An 18135-nucleotide genomic window follows, 5' to 3' on the forward strand; every position below is an offset into this window, starting at 1 on the left:
GACACAGAGAAGCTTCAGCTGAGTCTGCCCGAGGATAAGAGGGTGCGACTGGTAGAGGGGGTGGCTGGAGCCCAAGTTAGGAAAGTGATTTCCAAGAAGGAGCTGCAAAGCCTTGTTGGGCTGCTTCAACATGCTACGAAAGTCATCAGACCAGGGAAAGCATTCTTGCATCAGCTTTATGCATTACAGTCAGTAGGGTCAGCGCCATGGCATCGAGTCAGGTTAAATGAGGCAGCAAGGGCTGATTTGCTGTGGTGTAGCCTCGTCATTCCAAGGTGGAGTGGGATCTCAGCGGTGTGGGACGTGTCAGTAGCCACGCCTGATGTAGTGGTGGTGTCTGATGCATCAGGATCATGGGGATGCGGAGGGTATTGGCTACCCTTTTGGCTGGCTGTAAAGTGGCCGCCGCAGTTGCAGAAGTGCTCTATCCAGGTCAAGAATTAATCCCAGTTGTCATGGCGGCGGCCTTATGGGGGCAGTACTGGAGGGGCAAGCTGGTACAGTTCAGGGTTGACAATATGGCAGTGGTGAATATATTGAAGGGCCTATATAGCCGTGACAATCACTTAATGCATTTGGTTCGCTTACTAGTGTTCTTCACAAGTAGGTATGACTTTTGGTTTGGGGCCATTCATATCAAAGGGGCTCACAACACCTTGGCAGATGCTTTGTCACGCGATAACATCCCTCTTTTCTTTTCTCAGGCCCCGGCAAGTGCAAATCCCAATTCAGCAGCGGTCCCCGAGGCTCTGTTGGTCCTTCTCGCTCTGGAGGCAAGCTAGCACCTTGGAGGGAACTGTTCAAAATTACTTTGAGGCAGGTATAGCCTCTGCAACTAAAAAGTCATACAACACTGCTCAGAGGCGGTACATGCAATTCTGTATTGATTTTTCACTCTCACCTTTCCCAGTGTCTGAAAATATTCTTTGTTATTTTGTAGCATGCACGGGCCAACAGGGTTTATCTTCATCTACCATAAAAGCATATTTGTTGGGGGTGCGGCAGCTACAAATTGCAAGGGGTTTGTCTGAACCCAATATAGGCTCCATGCCCAGACTAAAGCAGATAATAAAAGGGGTGGTGGTCCTGCAGGGGAGGGAGGGCTCCACCTCCAGAAGGGGCAGATTGCCAGTGACCCCGAACATATTACGCAGGATGAGGGCTGTATGGCGGCGAGGATCCCAGGAGAAAGGTTACAGCCATGTTATGCTGTGGGCTGTATCGTGTTACCTTCTTCACATTCAGCCGTTCCGGAGAGATGACGGTGCCGGAGGGCGCCCGGTTCGATCCACGAGTGCACTTGGACATTCGGGATATATCGGTGGACCGGGAGGGGCAACTAACACCCCTATCCCGTACACGTTTTGTGGGGGAAGTTCAAAAGGTGTTATCGGAGGCCGGTCTCCCCGCAGGAAGGTTTACAGGTCATAGTTTCCGGATTGGGGCGGCTACCACCACTGCTACATTGGGGGTGGAGGACTCCACAATACAGACTCTTGGCAGGTGGAAGAGCAGCGCATTCCTATCATACATTCGCTTAGGAACGGGGCAGCTGGCTTCGATGTCGAAAGTGTTAGCACAAGGGGACATGTAGGGGAGGACATGACTCATTGACATTGGGCACTGTGGGTTCATAATGGTTTGTGTTTTGAAAGGTGTTAGTAATTTATTGTGGAAATGATCGGGAATCAGGTAGCAAAGGTTGGGGAGTGAAAGTGACTAGCAAGTTAGCCAGTCTTGAGTGGCTGGACACTCCCCTTTCTGGAACCCGCCCTCATGATAGTTATTTAATTGTAATTAATAATTAGTAGAATAATCAGTGTTCAAAAAATTAATAATAATCACAACAGTGAGGGGGCGGAAATAGGTGCTCCGGATTCCATATTTCCAACATCCACCCGACAAGTTAAACGTAGTTATAAAATCTATGGTCAAGTTAACACTAACACATGCACACGTGGGTGTTATGGGTGGGGTTGTTGGGTGTGGCTTAATTCTTGCAGATTTAGAAGGACAAAAATAAAACCCACGAAATTGGATTTCCTCCTACAAAACAAAAGTTTGGCCGAACGAAAAAACCCTGCTATACGTGTGTAATATTAACATTTATAGTTATGAGACAATAATATATGGAGTTATGCGCGGAAAGTGTGTGCTGTGTAGCATCAATGGCAGACGGTGGCAATGCGAGTACAGTAAGTCAAGTTATCCGCAAAAACAAGTTTCATGGTTACTTTATTGCATCTATGACCTTGCTTGGCTATTGGAGAAGCCTTTGCACAGAATTTCTGTCTTATTTTGCTGCTAAAAACTCATGACTTTTTCCCATGTGTTGGTCGCCATTTTATTTTGTTGTGGCCACTCCCTCTTTTAATGAAATATTGAAAGCTGAATTTATATACCATTTTTAATACATAGCACCTACCGTATTACGCATAAATAGGGGTGACAGACGTACGCATAACTAGGGGTGACGGACATGTACAAACAGACAGACATACGTGTATCATTTATACACGTTATACACGTAGCTCACTCAGGCTTGCCCCAATTAAAAAGTTGAAAATTTTTCATCCGGATGAATAGGGGTGACGTATGTGTACAGACATCAGACTTACATTATAGATGCTTACATCATACTTGTCTCGTTTATGTGGGGCTTGCTCAGGCTCGAGTGGAAAATTTGTCATACAGATAAATAGGGGTGACATACGTGTACAGACACATACAGACTTCAATACTTGTCTTGTTTATGTGGGATTCGCTCAGGCTCGCCCCAATGAACTAGAAACAATGTAAAACATTCAAAGGCTCAGCCTCGTAGATTATTAGCTGGGAAAAAGCAGAATCGCAACCTTATGTTGCTGCTAGAAAACTCCTGACTTGTTTTCTTATTTTAAGCCTTGCTACACTGACTTTAAAATAGCCATAAGATATAAAAGGCTGGCCAGTTTAGTGCAGTCAGTGACAAAGGTGACATTTGTTTGATTTTCACAGTTTATCTCAACAAAAAGGAGTTTCATAGTTACATAATTACACCTGTAACCTTTTCAAGCAGTTGGAGAAGTCTTTGGACAGTGTTTTTGCCTTATCTTGTTGCTAGGAAGTAGGAAAATCATGACTTCTGATTCCCGTGTGCTGATTACCATTTTATTTTTTTTGCCACTCCCCTTTTAATGAAATATTGAAATTTAGAATCTACCGTATAGAGAGTTTATTTTGAGAATAGCAAATTTTGCGAATTTCGCGAATTTTTCAAGATTCGCGAAATTAAATTCCTTGAAAATCAATTTAACATGGTACAAGATGGCAGAATAGTGGAAATTCGCAAAAATTAATTCCACAAACTTCCAGATACGGGTCATTCGCAAAACTTATTATCCTTGAAGTAAACCCGCTATACGGTATTGCACTGCTAGGCATGTGCGGATATATAGAGGAGATACGGAATACATACGTGTACAGCATAGGCGGCTGCAGGCCCAGGCAAGCACAGGCTATGCCTGGGTAGCTTTTAATCAAAACCACGCCCAAAAGGTGTGTTTTGTTATTATTAAGACACTATAATTCATTTTTTAAAACCACAACTGTTTATACACAGTATCAGTTCATCTTTACAGTTATTTTAGTGTGGCAAGTGCCTTGTGTCAGTAACCTTTAGTCATTTAATTAATTGACCACACCCCAATTGTTATGAATAATTAATGAGCCTGGGTAAATTCAAAATTCTGCAGCCGCCTATGGTGTACAGACAGACATACATGCATACATACAAACTCTACTCATCTTAGTGGGCTTTGCCCAATTATGGTTATAGTCTTACTTTAGAATTTGCTGTTTGATGTAAAATTTCTTTAAATGGACCAAATAAACTATTGTCAATTCTTGTTTCAAGAACAGAAATCCAATGCACAACAACTGCAGCTATGTCTGTGGTTTTTGGTTCCCTTGGATTGAAAATGACACCAGTAACAAGTGATCCTGGACCACCGTTGAACACCTAAATTTTTTTAAAAATTTTGTATACACATATCAGTACAACATACATGTGAAAGCAGTTTTTGCACTTTTTGATGGGTAAAAAATAGGTCCTGCAAAAAGATGATTTATTGATTTAACATTTTCAGTACCTTTTGTCCCAATGCAGTAGCATTGGATGTATTTGATTCAATGTGCCGATAATATACTAAAGTTGAGGCAACTTTATTGAGAACACTTTTACTGTCATGCTAAAGTTAATCAGAGTTGGCTTTAAGATTGATATAACATATAAGCATACTTCTTCCAAATCATTAACTAAATCATCTTCTGTAAGGAGATCTGCTGTGAAAATCCACTTTGCTCTCAATGTAGTGTATTCTTTACCACATACAATGAAGCCATCAAAAGTCTATGAAGGATGTTATGGCAGGTGTCGCTATTAATTGAAATTAAACATACCTCAGTTTTTTTCAAATCTAGCCATTCAAATTGTTTTAATTTTCCAAGCTCACTAAGATATGGAAAACCAAATTGTCGCACAAATTGTTTGATAAAGAATTTATAAGGTTCCTTCAGCACACCCTTGCCAATGATACCATGAATAGATTTGCAAAGCTCTTGTAACTTTTCTTTTGTTACTCTGGGCAATTGATTTCTTTCGTCTGAACCAAAGCAGTAATAGTGATAAAAAATGTCAACAGCAAAACATATCCCAAATCGAACATTAGCAATACATTGCATGAACTCAACCGAGAGATTATCTTGACATGCCCTAAAGTGATCACCATCTCTTAGCAAAGCCAATGCTCCATTTAAACACTTTATTCCAAACTGGAGCTCATCATCTAGACATTCTTTTTTTGTTCTTGATTTATGAAGACCGTCCTAAATAAGACAGCAAAAGTGAAGTTAAATAAAATTAATGTATGTGTGTAGTGCTAAACTAACTTCTAATGACTTAATGCACAATAGTGTAAGTTCCTTGTCATCAGTAATGTACTCACTCCCAAAAGTTCTTTTAATGTAATTTTGATATTCCTGCAACTTTATTTGGACTTCTTTTGGACTGAAGTAGTAAATTGGAGTATTTAAAAATCAACACTTGTAACTTACTTGTGCTCCAATAATAGTTGCAGCAATACAGAACGAGCTATAGGACAACCGTGAGTATAGTTTTCTTCAATTGGAAAGAGATTTTTGTAGTCTTTATGTTCAATATCTGTCACTATTGTTAGTAATTCTTTATAAAAATCATCAGTAGGTTTTGTTGGAGTTATTGGTGAGAAGCAGCATTGCGACACCAACTCCATAAAAAAATCCAAACAATACTGCTGAACTTGCTTTAACTGTTCATACTCTTTCCTATGTATATTCAAAAGAATAATGTTTTTTTTACTTTATTTTTACTTTTTATAATCAGGAATACAAAAATCTTTTGCTCTCTTTCTAGGTATTGGTGTATCACATGAAGGACAGCGTGGACCACGTTTTTCAATTGAATCATTAAAACACTTCTCACAGAACATGTGACTCTGATCACAAGGAACATAAATAATTTCAGTAATTTTTAATACAGATTTGCATAGTTGACAATTAGCTTGTTCTTGGCTATAGTAAAAAATGAATAATAATCCAATAATTGTAATACTCTTGGTAATATTAACATACACTGGCAATGCAATCAAAACAGCTTGAATTTGTCTAATACTCTGCTTAAGAATTTTTGGTTCAGAAAACATGCATGTAGAGCTAGGTTCTTTCACAACCTTAACAACCTAGTATTAGTAAAATCAAGAGTACATAATGTACTCTTGGTAAAATAGATATGTGCATATCTAAAATACTTACATTAGAAAACCGTTTTAAGAAGGTAAACTTGCTTGTAGTCAATGTTACATTAGGCATAAAAGGAGCTATAACATGCTCAGCAAATAATACTATGCTCATTAGTCCTTGCCATCTCGACCTGTATTAAATGATTCAAAAGTAACATGATTTATTACATTGAACCTTAAATTAAAAAGGACTTTGTTACTCATATCATCATGACCCTTCAAATATAAAATTGTTTCAACTGCACTTTTGCTGGAATGGAAGTTTAATATTAAATAGTTAACTGATTCATCATCTTTCCACTCAGGCTTTTCAGGCCATATTTTGTCAATAACACATTCTACAGCTTTAAAATGAAATACCTATAAAACAAATGGTGTAAAATAAATGTAATAATATAGCATACTGTTTTTCCAGAGGATAACAATTGTTTATCTTTTATTTGGCATGGTAATTTAGGGAAACCTTCAGACAATTCAGCTAACCAAAATATTTCTTGTTCTATTATACTATAAGCAAGATGAATAGCTGTTATGACATTAATCAGTGGAAAGTGTTCTCTTGTAGCAGCCAGGGGTTCAAATTTGATCACTATTTGTCTCAAGACTTCGAATAAAATCTGTATAAAGTAGAGAATATTAGTAGCAATGAATTTAAATGATTTACTTCATGAACACTCTCAATTGCTTCCTCACTAAATGGCAGCACTAAATTGTTAACAAAATCATGAAGATAGCAATCATAAAATATCAATGCATCATCAGAAGGAAGTTTTTCTATATGTTTCACAAATGCTTGATTTCTTGTTGATTCAACCAAGTCTTGAAAAGCTTTCTTCTTGTTTCCTGCATGCATTTAAAACTATTCAAACTATGATTAGTACTAGCTATACAAATTTACCATCATTGTGTCCAACAGTAACAAATGCAGCATTAACTTGATCAATTATTTCCCATGAAAATGGAAATTTACAGTTGTAGCTCCTTCCTTTTATATTAATGGCTTGAATTGTAGTTGTAACAATTGTTCCATAATCAAATGGTAAGAAAGACAAACTACTAAAAAGTGAAGTCCAGAGTTTTTTAAGGCATTTATTTTCACTTTTCAGTAGGATTAAATTGTTGTTTTTGTTGATGCAAGAAATTATATATGCTAGAATAGGTTGTAATTGTGTATCAATAGCCTTTTTGATGGAGTTAACAAGAGTAAAACTAGCCTGCAGCTTCGATCTATCCATTGCTGCATCAATAGCCCAATTATTTGGATGTAGAATTAGATAATCTCTCTGTTGAAGTAGGTCACCAATTCTCAAAAGAAGACAACTAGTAAAATTATCTGAAACTATAAGGACACAATATTTAGCTTTCAGTAAAACAATATCAGTCACTAACCATCTTCTGTGCTGAAATCATTTGATATCAACTGGAGCAGTAAACCAATTAAGCATTCCATTTGCTTATATGTGCCAATGGAAATAATCATCGACACTGAAACTTGAACAATATCTCTGATTCTCTTACTGACATTAAATTCATCAGGCACTTCATCTTTTTTCTCAATGAGCATATGAAAGAATTTATGAAGTGGCTTTGAGATGGCACTCTGGAGAATTTCTTTCACTCCAGAGTGGCAGGTCAGTTCATCAATATGAGTACAAATCCAGGATCCACCTTGAAAAGAAGCAAACGATGTTCCACCAGCTACTCGAGGTAGTTGAATTATAAATATTGTAAATACAGCACATGTAATCCCAGGTCCACTGATGGTTATTCTCTGTCCTTCATCCATTAGGCGATGCCGAGCACAAGCAATAAGATCAGTCTTTTTGTCTCCATATTCACACTGAACAATCAGTAATTTTTTTTTATGGTTTAATGCATAGAATGCTCTGTAGAACAAGAAAAAATTTTAAAATAATAATTCATCTGTGCATAAGGTGATAACAGCTTCATGTGTACTCAATACTTACTTTATTTCATTGCAGAAATCCATTTCTGTATCAAAGTCTGAAAGTTGGAATAATTTTATACTATTTATAGTAAGTTCTTGTTTAAGAGTAACAATGTAGTTTTGAGTCAATAGTGGCCCAAATGTTGTAATCTACAAAAATGAATAATTTTAATATAAATTAAGTGCCACTTAAGCTAATACTTGTATCATAGCACCATTATTTTCAAAATCTTCAATGACATTCGAGAGAAAATTCATCATGGAAAAGTGCTGTTGTTCCTCAAAAAAAATTCTAAAAGCTTTATCTTTTGTGTCAGGGCTGCATTTAGAACTGCTTGATTTTAGGCGAGTGACTGCATCAATAGAGGCTGTTTGAAGGAGGAGAGCAATACTGTCATCATATATCTAATGCACAAGAAATATAAAAATTTCTCATCGGTTATTAAAGTAAACCTGTTGATCTTGTTCCTTAGTATTGCTAACATGAAGAACAACAGAGGAAGGTGTATCTTCTTGAAAACCAATGAAAGAATCTGAGACACAATATCTGTTTACAGAGAATGAATTTTTTGTTAATTTAGTAATTTATCTACCTTTTTCCATTGTGTTCAATATTAGCAAATTCATTAACCCATTTTCTAATTTTCATTGCTAGTGCTTTTTGCTGAGGTGTTAATATTGTACTAGATGCTACAAAATGTTTTTCTAAGCGATTAATGAGTGCTGCTGGAAACTGTTTGAAGACACGATCTCTCTCAGCTATGATAATTAGACGAAAATTAGGATCAACACGACACTTTATTCTGTACGATCGTAATCCAAGATCAACATAACGACCAGTAGGCAGCTCTGTGTAACACTGGTTAAGGACATCATAAAGACTTTCATAGATTTGTTCATAATTCAGTAATACCACTGGAATACCTTTCTCCATAAAAACTTTGATTTTGTTGATATTAACACAAACTTGAGTGTATTCTGTATCTTTTGGAAAACTGCTGCCATAAAAGACAAATAATTTTTCCTTTTTTGGCAATAGCTTATACTGAAGTATTTGTAGAGCAGATTGATTCTCTGTGATATATAATAAGTATCGATTTTCCTGTTTTGGAAGAGTTACATTTACATCTTTAATTTCTAGTGGCTGGACACTTTCTTTAACAATTTCAAGAGATTCATTCTCTGTTCCTTCCATCTCTATAAGTAAATCAGGATTAGGTAGCTCTTCCAATGGATTGATTTTGGTGTGCCCACTGAAGTTACGCAATACAATACGTCGATAGTCTCTAGGACTTGGTGGAGCTTTTATGTCTATGCATTTCCAACATATCATCTTAATCATTGTATAAAAATCTCGTAAACCAAAAAATTCCCGAGCTTCATCTTTTTCCATGGTTTCACATTCTTCTTGCTTCAAACAAATTTTCTGATACATTTTAGCTAACATATCAAAAGAAATTGTTAATTCACTTCTCAAATTAACATCTGTTACCATGTTAGCAATACCACAAGCACTCTCAGTTAGTTCTTGTGGCTCAGGTGAACATCTGACAACCATAATACCTCTGTTCATTTTAGCTGGATCGAGGGCCCAGTTAGAAATACCAATAAAAGCTACTCTTTCGTCTGGTTTTATATCCATAGCATAAGGATCAGCTCCAGAAGTACCATCCTCAAGATAGGGATGCAATACTTTCAGAGGGAGACCAGGAGCATCTTCCGCTAATCCAATTTCTTCTAAAACAACTACTGAAGCAAATTTAGTGGCATCCTGACTTTTTTGAAAGTTCATTGCCTCTTCAAAAACATCAATCAGTGATTTTGTAGTAGAAAATTGATTACATTGATAAGGAAAGATTTGAACTTGCTTTAAACGTTGCAAAAGTTCATTAGAAGAATACCGTCCTTGCATTGAATTACTAACTATTGATTTTGCTAGTGACTTAGAGCTACCTGGTTTACCAACAATAAACAATGGTAATCTGTTTTCAATGCAAACAATCATCATAAATATGTTCTCCCGTAAAGCAGCATTATGAGCAATATTACTAGGAATAGTCATTGCATTAAGGAATACATTTTGAATTCTAACAACAGTAATTGTAAAGTAAAAAGATATAAGTTTCTATTTACTGACCTGTTAATTTCGTTTGCAAAAAAAGAGATCTTTTTTTGATTAGTCTCTCCTGGAAGTTCATATTCATTTGTAAAACATTTTACTATTCTCTCAATAAAGGGTTCCCTATCAGTAAGTCTCACATAATAGCAAACACTGACAGAATATATCAATGCACGTGTGATCTCATTTAACTCCTATCATTATCAACATCTGTAATAATAATAATAATAATAAGTTACTATACACACCTGATAAGTATCTTGATTAATTGTTTTATCATTTAGAATTTGCTCTGTCAGCTTTTTTTTGATGATATTAACAGTACACATTTTCTCCAGAAACCATTTTAAAAGGATCATTGCTCGAACAACATCTCTCAAACTGACATATTTGCATTCATTCTATGTAGTAGCATAGATTAACTTTTATACAAAAAATTTTATTCAATTATTTACTTTTTGTTCTCTCATAAAAGCTTGACATTCACAAAGAACACTCTTCACAAGTATCTGTATAGCTTTATGTTCAGAGGTTATAAATTTACATCCTGAAAGCTGTAGTGTATATTTAAACCTAAAATTTGAGATTCAATATAGGTACCTGATTGTTAACTATTTTCTCAATGTATTCATTTTCAGTTTTCCCAGTGACAGTGCCAAAGTCATAAACATATCGATACATGCTTTCTGGGAGAGGAAGAACCCGATACACTAATTTACGCAACGGAAGTTGACCTAGTTCAAAAATTAAATTATGCAGCATCAAGCGTAACATTCTAAATTGCTGACCTAATTTTGGAATTTTTTCTCCATCTTTTAGATAAAATCCCAGTCCAGCTTTTTGCAAATTTTTGATTGTTTCATCATCGTGGCTGTGTAATGCAACAATTATTATAAATAATTTTTTAATGGTAACTGACATTTTATAAGGATTGCAAGCAGCAGCAAACTTCAGTTCTTCAGGAATAATTGGTTTGCCATTCAGAGTCCTATCACATATAGCTTCTTTAATTAGCCCCAGTGCTTCGGTAGTGTTGACTTCATCAAAAAACAAGACAGTATAGTTACACTTTCCTTTGTTTTCTATTGCTAATTTAGCAGCTGATTCAACTTCAGAATTAATACGATTAGCATTGATTCCACCATGAACCTGTATAAATTGATTAAGTAGAAATTATATATAAATTAGACATTCATTAAACCTTTAAACATATCAATGTCTTAGCTTTGAATGCTTTATCTTGTATTTCACACAAGTATCTTAAAAGTCGTGTTTTGCCACATCCAGTTTCACCAATCATAACAACGGGGATACCACACCTTTGATACAAATACATAATTTATATATAAATCTTTTTAAATACTAAGAGATTCTATTACCTGAATTTCATGTGTATGGCTAACATTTTCATTAAATTATCAACTGTCAGTACATATGTACTATCCGGGTCTATTTTTTCCAGGTCAAGTTTATTTTCTTTATTATTTTCAGGGATACCCAAAACTCTGATCAATTTCAAAATCATTTTTTTCCTAATAAAACATTCAAAATATTAATGCATTGCTATTAATCCAATCACTTGTCCCAGCTTTTATAATCTTCTTGAAAGCATACATCGTTATGATGCAACATAGTTCTAAGTCTCTTGTCCATAAAATTGTGTTGAATGACTTGTTTATTATTGTAGTTTAATAGGTTACCATCCTCATCAACCCATAGGCCCAAAAACGTCATAGTATACCCATCTTGGTTAAAAAACAGATAAGGATGACAGCTATTATTAATTTTTACAAGTTCATATTAATACCAGTAAAACTGTAATATACTGTACCATGCATCCCATTTTTTAGAGTTTTCATCATTCATCACAAAAGGCTCAGTAAATTCCTGAGCATGAAGTGATATAAATAATTTTTCCCTTTATTTATGCGTACCTTAGCCATTAAAATTGCAAATTTCACAACAAAATTTTTAAAACCTTTTAATTCATCAACATATGGTGATCGCTCACAATCATACAATAGGGCATTGAGGAACTCTATAAAGTTTCTGATATTCGACCATGATGGATTAGTAGATTTATATGAAGTGTATCTGTAAAAAAAAGTAATTAATAGTAAGGATGGAGTTTTTTAACTCAAGTAAGCATTCTAAACACTCCTTTCCTGTCCCTTCAGGTTTTCTTAAATGTGTCAGTGTAAATTGATCCAATTCCTGATTAGCTTTTATTCTTCTTAAATATTGATAAACACGTTGCACACTTTGCTCTTGAAATACATTATCATCCATTAAAACAAAAAAATCTATTGAAAAGATTGCATGAGCAGTAGCACTTAAAGTTAAATCTACTTGATTTAAAGTGGTCTTGTACTTGATCAGGAAATTCACAAATAGTTTGAGGAAAATATGACAACAATGTATATACACTCGGTAAGACCTCCTATTATAAAGCAAAAATTAAATTGATTCATTAGTGTTGTAACTTCAGACTTTAGACTACTAAAAAAGTATATCATGCATTAGCTCTAGAAACACAACTTAACTTTTAGAATTTTAAAAGAAACTAACTAGTGAATGTAGTACAGTACTGAAACATATTATATTTAGATACATTTAATGTATCAAAATATAGAGCTTTTTAATGTTTTAAAGTTATTATTAGTGTTAATGCTATTAGGTTATGTTTGCTTTAGCAAAAGATAACCTAACCATTAATAGTAATATAAGTTAACCTATATTATTCATATAAACTAATAACTATTTACAACTACATAGTATGATAGTTTACTACAATAAGTTTACTAAATAAATTACCTGTGACATAGATCTATCATATAATTTTTCATAATCTAGCTTCATTAAAGTGCACTCTACAACACAAACTTGTTTTTCTACTTTTCTCCAAATGTTACCATACTCATCATCCAATCCTCCCAGTACAATAATTTTAAACAGTAGCCAATCTATTTGCTCTATCATCTATTACAAAAGAAACAAATCAAAATTTAAATAAAAAAGGAATTACATCTTGTGCCACATTGAAATGTATGAGTTGTGGATGAGTATCAGTAGGATCTTGTTTGCATTCTTCCATCAATTCTAGGACATGACGAGCTGAAACTTCAGGGCCATGAATAGGAATATTGACATAGCTTGGTTTTCCAGAACTGTTGATCTTATGAATCATTTTAGCCATTCTTTTAACACGAAGAGTTTTTCCCATGCCATTATTCCTTGATGCAATGATATGAACATTTTTATTCAATGACATCACTGTTTGCCTGTTACTTGTGTCATGATAAAGAATAATATTATTATACTAAACCTTTCTTGATCAGTTGATGCTGTTATATCAAAAGATACGTCAGTGTGAGTTGAAATGTACTCAACTATTTCCTCATCAGATGGCAATTTTGGCAACTTTCTTAAATAAAGACTCAGTCTTGATGCCAAATGATTTCTAGCTTGGTCCTTTGCATTAATCAATATGACTATCCTGAAATCTTTAAAATTAATTTCCTATTATTTCAGCTTATACTATAGATTTTTTTTTACTTTTTGATGCTTGCACTATTACTTCTAGATAATCAAGGACCTTTTCAGAGACACTAAAAGGTAATTGATCAGCATTAACAAGGCAAAACAATTTTTTCTTTTCTTCATCATTGGCTGCACGATGCCATAGTAAAGTAACCTGCTTCTTCATTAATATTAGTGATACTACATGAATGAATAGTTTAACCTGTTCAACTGTGGTATCCTTAGTGCATATAAGAACTTCTTCATGCGTGGGTAGAGGCTTTTTCTGATCAACCATATACAGAAATAAAAGAGCTTTCCATGTAGATGCTATAGAGAAATAAAAATAAGCATAAATATGAATAATTTTTTTTTATTAAAACACAGGACCATATACAATATTGTTCATCTTGACTAAATTAATTTATAAAAAGTGGAAAGTGCCATATAAGCACTACGACATAAAGTCTAATGCTAAATCCTAGTAACAGAACCCCTTTTCATTAGGTCCAACATGACATGATATTTAATAGAACTTACAAGTATCAATGGCAAGTAAATTTATTTTTCCTTCTTCCACTAATGTGCTGTGTACATTCCTCTTTTCAAAACATAGAGTCTCTTGGTATGCTAATTCTCTAAGAAACTCTCCCAGTTCAACAAAATCCAGATATTCTCCTTTTTCCACCTCCATTTTTACAGATAATGAAACTTGTGAATATTTAGTAGCACTCCTATTCAAATATTTTATAAATTTTATGATTATTAATATCTTACCATTCATTCTCACAACTTGAAACATTAGTTTCAGTATACCTTCCAACAAGTAGATCAGATGCAATTTCTCGTGCCAATTGAGGATCTTGTTTAGCTTTTTTAACTGCTTCAATAGAAATATTTAGACTATATTCTTCTTCAAGCAGCTCTAATACTAAAGTGTTATTTTCACTTATGTCATCTTCCTCATTCGTGTCCGAGGTCTTTGTTGAAGATAGTTCAATATCTTCTTCATCAATGAACTTATGTTCATTTCTCTGGCACCATGTCCGTACTTCATCTTCATCAGCATCTTCTTCTAATTCTGAGAAAGCAGTCAAAATTAAAGAAACTTTATATTCATCATCTTCATGCAAGGTTGTAAATATTTTCTTTCTTTCATCACTCAGTGAAGAAGGATCAAATGTAGGTAAAGTAGATTTAGTATTGAAAATATTTCTATGCTGCACTGGCATTCCTAATGATGTCATATTTTTGCTCATTGTTTGCACAGCATTGTGTAAAGATGAAAAAATTTTGACTTCAGATGGATTTAGAGTTACTGACAAAAGAAGGTGCTTCAAGGAATGAGACACTACAGAGCTCGGGTTCTTTTTTAACTTTCCAAGTTCTTTCCGAAGATCCAGCAGTTGTTGAGATGTGTAGTAATTTAAATGAGGGTATTGCTTTCTATATTTTTCAACACTTCTCTGCCAATTTTTTAAATCTTCATCCATTGAATCAATTGTTGAATCAAATTCAGTTTTTTTATATTCACTACATCCACATTCTAAATGAAAATGAGTGTAATCCATGAGGCCAGCTTCTTGCAGTTGTATTAATAGAAGAGCTATTCTTTCAATCTTTGAGAGTATCTAATCAAAAGTATCAAAAATTGGTGTAGAGCTGGCTGCATGTATGTTATGGGAACTAACCTCAATAAATTTATTAACTTTATCAGCATTTTCAGCAGCAACAAGAACTAATTTACTTTGCAGTTCTCTAAGGTCATCTAGTCGAAACAATTTTTGCTGCTGATTTTGATCCTGTGTCAACCTCATTCTTAGACAAACTGCATCATCAGGAGAATGAATTATTCTTCCTGGAATAGCTTCAATGTAGTATATTCCTCTTGTATTGATTGAATCCATTTGCTCTACATTACTTTTCTGAAAATCAGATATTGATTCTTCAATTCTCTTTAACTCTCCAAGTCGGGCAGTACAAGAGGTCTAGAATAGTATAATTATTAAATTAATAAAATTTAGAAATAATTTTACTGTTATGTTCATCAAATTTTGGCACTCATCAATTAATGGCCACATTGCTTTACAGCGGTTAATCAAAACTTCACAGCTTTCTTTTTTGTCAACTTCATAAATCAATGGAGCAAAGGCACTTCCAAATTTAAGAAGGTCTTGTAATAATTGCTTCACCAAATCACCATCCATAGTTTGATTAGCAACTTGGACAAAATTTTGTAGCTGTCCAAGATCTATGCCAAAATAGGACCTCACATTAATATACACTTTACTTACTGTTTGCTACACTTCTGACCCATTCTGCTAAACTCATGCTTAAACAAAATGTTTCTAGACAAGCTCTGCGATGTGGAACATCAGCAATGTCTTTAAGTATATCAGCTGTTTCTGCTGCACTCTCAACAGTAGCAAGAGTAACATCATCATCTTCAATGCCCTATATTGTGAAAATAATTTTATTTTAGTTACTAACACCAATAATATTTTACTTCTTTGGGCAATAAAGCTTCTATAGCATTAAAATCTCCAGTTAATCCTAAAGTTTTTCTTAATTGCATTAATGTTTGCGCAGAATATGAGTACCGGCACAACTCTTGATAATCCAAAATTTTCTGGGCAGCATCTCTGATCCAATTTTTATCTTTCTCATGGACAGCCTGGCACCAATTGCGTAATTGGTCAATTAATGCTGTTTTATCTGATATGTCATTAAAAAGATATTTGACCTTCTTTAAAGGCAATTGTAACCCATCATGAAGCCGATTTAAGTCAGTCTTAAATTCTTCAAACATTGGCATCCAAAAATCTTCTACAGCAATTTTAAAGTTTGAACTAGAATTTTTGTGTTTTGAGAGGTATTCATACGTCCACTTAACGAAGATCTTAGCAAATATATCCGAAGATATTCCTTTGTGATGTGTTAAACGAAACACTTCTTCAATAATTTCATATGATACATCAATGTGGCAGTAAATATATGTAACTTCTTCTCCAACATATTGCCAAAGTTGATTGATAGGAATTTTGGCATAGTCATCATTCAATTTCTGCTTTATTTTTATTGCCTCTTCTGTCAAAAATAAAAACATTAATAATAGTGATGTTAAATTACAAACCTTCACAAAAGTCCATAAATTTATGAGCAAAATGTCTTAATTTTTTATTTCTCATTGTAAAAGCATTGTAAGTTTTCAATTCTTTCTCTAGGTCATTTGTTGTCACCTTGTGCTCACAAAAAAGTTTTAATGACAGAATTTTCTGGAATATGTCAAGAGTTTTAGAAAGCTCTCCTTTTTGAATATCTTCTAATTGACTAGGTGTTATTTGTCGAGACTCTATATTTTTAAAAAAATTATGAAGATCATTTCTTGCCTGTTCACATAAATGGTGAATAAATTTTTCCTCCTGCAATGAAGAAGGTCTATCATTCAAAAGGACAGTTTCTAAAAATTAATACAGAACTATAAACATTAAAGGTATTAATGCTATTTTACCATATAATTCCATTATAATTACCCATGAATTATCAGTAAAAATTGATGATAAAGAAACAATGGAATTTGGATACATGTGTTTCAGTATAGCTGCAAGAATTTGACTGATGTCTCTGGGTGAACCTCCTTTAAGGGAAGCTAAAATTTCTGATTGCTCTTTATCCTATTAGTGACATGAAATGTATGACACAATAAGGAAAACAAATAGTCAAGCCAACCTGAATATCTTTTTTGACAGATTGTAAGATGCTATTTCGTAATCCAGAAACGACTTCTTGATGTAACTTACTGGTCGATCTAGATAGAATACTTGTTTTCATAACAACATCAATCTGCATAAAAATATACTATTTCATATGCATGTGTTACAAAAATTTACTTTGCTCAAACGCTGCAAGAGCACTGAATTACATGTCATAATAAAATTTTCCCTCGAGAACAAAAAAATATCACTCCAAACCTATTAAAACACCAGGAAAATTATTTATTAATTGATTATTGATTATTTTACCTTAAGTTCTAGCATTACAGTATTTTCTGAAAGCAAATGTGATCCATGAGCTTTCTCCATCCATTGAAATATTTGGCAACTCAACTCTTCCATTTTTGCTTTCACAATATCATGCTTAGACCAGGGCTGGTATTTTTCAATTACATTAAGGAGCAGTTCAACTGAAGCTTTGAACACTTTTGAGACCACAATGCTTTTATTAACCAATTTATTGACAATGTCTTGGGCTCCAATAAAACAATACTTTATCTCTTCTTCTGAACATACTCTATATAAACATGATTAAAACATCACTAAGTTTGTAACAATTTGTAATTTTACAATTCTCCACTTAGAGGTGTGATCAAGATTTCAAGCCCATTGGTAAGATCCTTAACCTATCAAATAAACTTTAGAAGTAAAATACATACATAATTGTTATTACTTCATTCTCTTTTGGAAAAGCAATGTCATTAATACATCTGCGTCCAACTTTCCAGCAAACAAGCGGCGCCATTTGAGGACAATCTCTGATGTAAAAAAACATATCCTTATAAGGGCAAAGCAATACAAAGGCGCGTGAGATTAACCAATCATGTTTAATGTATGGTTTGATTAAATTTATTGCTTGAGAAGCAAACCTGCAAAATGTTGTATGATTTCAAAATCATAAAGACTAATAATATTATACTTGGTCTCTGGGAGAAATTTTTCAAATTGAAGCTCACAAAA

At 34.1% G+C, this 18135-nt stretch overlaps 2 protein-coding genes and 2 long non-coding RNA genes across 4 annotated transcripts in view; all 4 read right to left on the reverse strand.

Moving 5' to 3' along the window:
• The window catches only part of LOC100635034 (E3 ubiquitin-protein ligase rnf213-alpha-like), a 21691-nt gene extending 10318 nt beyond the window's left edge, over positions 1 to 11373 (reverse strand). Inside the window, exons 1-27 of the mRNA XM_020000858.1 lie at positions 11263 to 11373; positions 11085 to 11202; positions 10803 to 11032; positions 10672 to 10754; positions 10484 to 10617; positions 10339 to 10437; positions 10132 to 10284; positions 9902 to 10077; positions 8358 to 9851; positions 8218 to 8311; positions 7966 to 8169; positions 7784 to 7914; positions 7206 to 7702; positions 6715 to 7155; positions 6481 to 6659; positions 6221 to 6433; positions 5992 to 6176; positions 5830 to 5947; positions 5650 to 5756; positions 5389 to 5589; positions 5095 to 5343; positions 4930 to 5047; positions 4441 to 4866; positions 4280 to 4390; positions 4131 to 4229; positions 4047 to 4091; positions 3824 to 4000 (exon numbers count right to left, since the gene is read on the reverse strand). Of these exons, the coding sequence (XP_019856417.1) occupies positions 3824 to 4000; positions 4047 to 4091; positions 4131 to 4229; positions 4280 to 4390; positions 4441 to 4866; positions 4930 to 5047; positions 5095 to 5343; positions 5389 to 5589; positions 5650 to 5756; positions 5830 to 5947; positions 5992 to 6176; positions 6221 to 6433; positions 6481 to 6659; positions 6715 to 7155; positions 7206 to 7702; positions 7784 to 7914; positions 7966 to 8169; positions 8218 to 8311; positions 8358 to 9851; positions 9902 to 10077; positions 10132 to 10284; positions 10339 to 10437; positions 10484 to 10617; positions 10672 to 10754; positions 10803 to 11032; positions 11085 to 11202; positions 11263 to 11294 (6114 nt within the window). The 5' untranslated portion in view covers positions 11295 to 11373. The remainder of the gene's footprint in view (positions 1 to 3823; positions 4001 to 4046; positions 4092 to 4130; positions 4230 to 4279; positions 4391 to 4440; positions 4867 to 4929; positions 5048 to 5094; positions 5344 to 5388; positions 5590 to 5649; positions 5757 to 5829; positions 5948 to 5991; positions 6177 to 6220; positions 6434 to 6480; positions 6660 to 6714; positions 7156 to 7205; positions 7703 to 7783; positions 7915 to 7965; positions 8170 to 8217; positions 8312 to 8357; positions 9852 to 9901; positions 10078 to 10131; positions 10285 to 10338; positions 10438 to 10483; positions 10618 to 10671; positions 10755 to 10802; positions 11033 to 11084; positions 11203 to 11262) is intronic.
• Positions 11374 to 12644: 1271 nt separating this feature from the next.
• LOC109584941 (E3 ubiquitin-protein ligase rnf213-beta-like) lies at positions 12645 to 14649 on the reverse strand. Its single transcript, XM_020000855.1, has 8 exons — positions 14180 to 14649; positions 13943 to 14136; positions 13626 to 13732; positions 13439 to 13577; positions 13209 to 13386; positions 12909 to 13116; positions 12698 to 12862; positions 12645 to 12650 (listed from the first exon to the last, which is right to left on the reverse strand). Exons 1-8 carry the CDS (start codon positions 14647 to 14649, stop codon positions 12645 to 12647), a joined length of 1467 nt encoding a protein of 488 aa, XP_019856414.1.
• Positions 14650 to 17136: 2487 nt separating this feature from the next.
• On the reverse strand, positions 17137 to 17494 carry LOC109584946 (uncharacterized). The gene is made up of 3 exons (XR_002186239.1): positions 17425 to 17494; positions 17293 to 17373; positions 17137 to 17245 (listed from the first exon to the last, which is right to left on the reverse strand). It is a non-coding gene; the product is annotated as an uncharacterized LOC109584946 (long non-coding RNA).
• Positions 17494 to 17923, reverse strand: LOC109584945 (uncharacterized). The gene is made up of 3 exons (XR_002186238.1): positions 17849 to 17923; positions 17746 to 17801; positions 17494 to 17692 (listed from the first exon to the last, which is right to left on the reverse strand). It is a non-coding gene; the product is annotated as an uncharacterized LOC109584945 (long non-coding RNA).
• Positions 17924 to 18135: the final 212 nt, after the last annotated feature.

This window comes from Amphimedon queenslandica, unplaced genomic scaffold (genome assembly GCF_000090795.2).
Source record: "Amphimedon queenslandica unplaced genomic scaffold, v1.1 AMPQUscaffold_13146, whole genome shotgun sequence".
Lineage (NCBI taxonomy): Eukaryota > Metazoa > Porifera > Demospongiae > Haplosclerida > Niphatidae > Amphimedon > Amphimedon queenslandica.

Excerpts from the sequence above, each read along its gene's own strand:
- LOC109584941 (XM_020000855.1), bottom strand. The coding sequence starts at position 14,649 with ATGACATCATTAGGAATGCCAGTGCAGCATAGAAATATTTTCAATACT. Across the intron at positions 14,137-14,179 it reads TCAAGTTGTGAGAATGAATG|GAGTGCTACTAAATATTCAC; the intron begins GTAAGATATTAA and ends ATATTTGAATAG. Across the intron at positions 12,863-12,908 it reads ATTTCAATGTGGCACAAGAT|ATGATAGAGCAAATAGATTG; the intron begins GTAATTCCTTTT and ends CTTTTGTAATAG.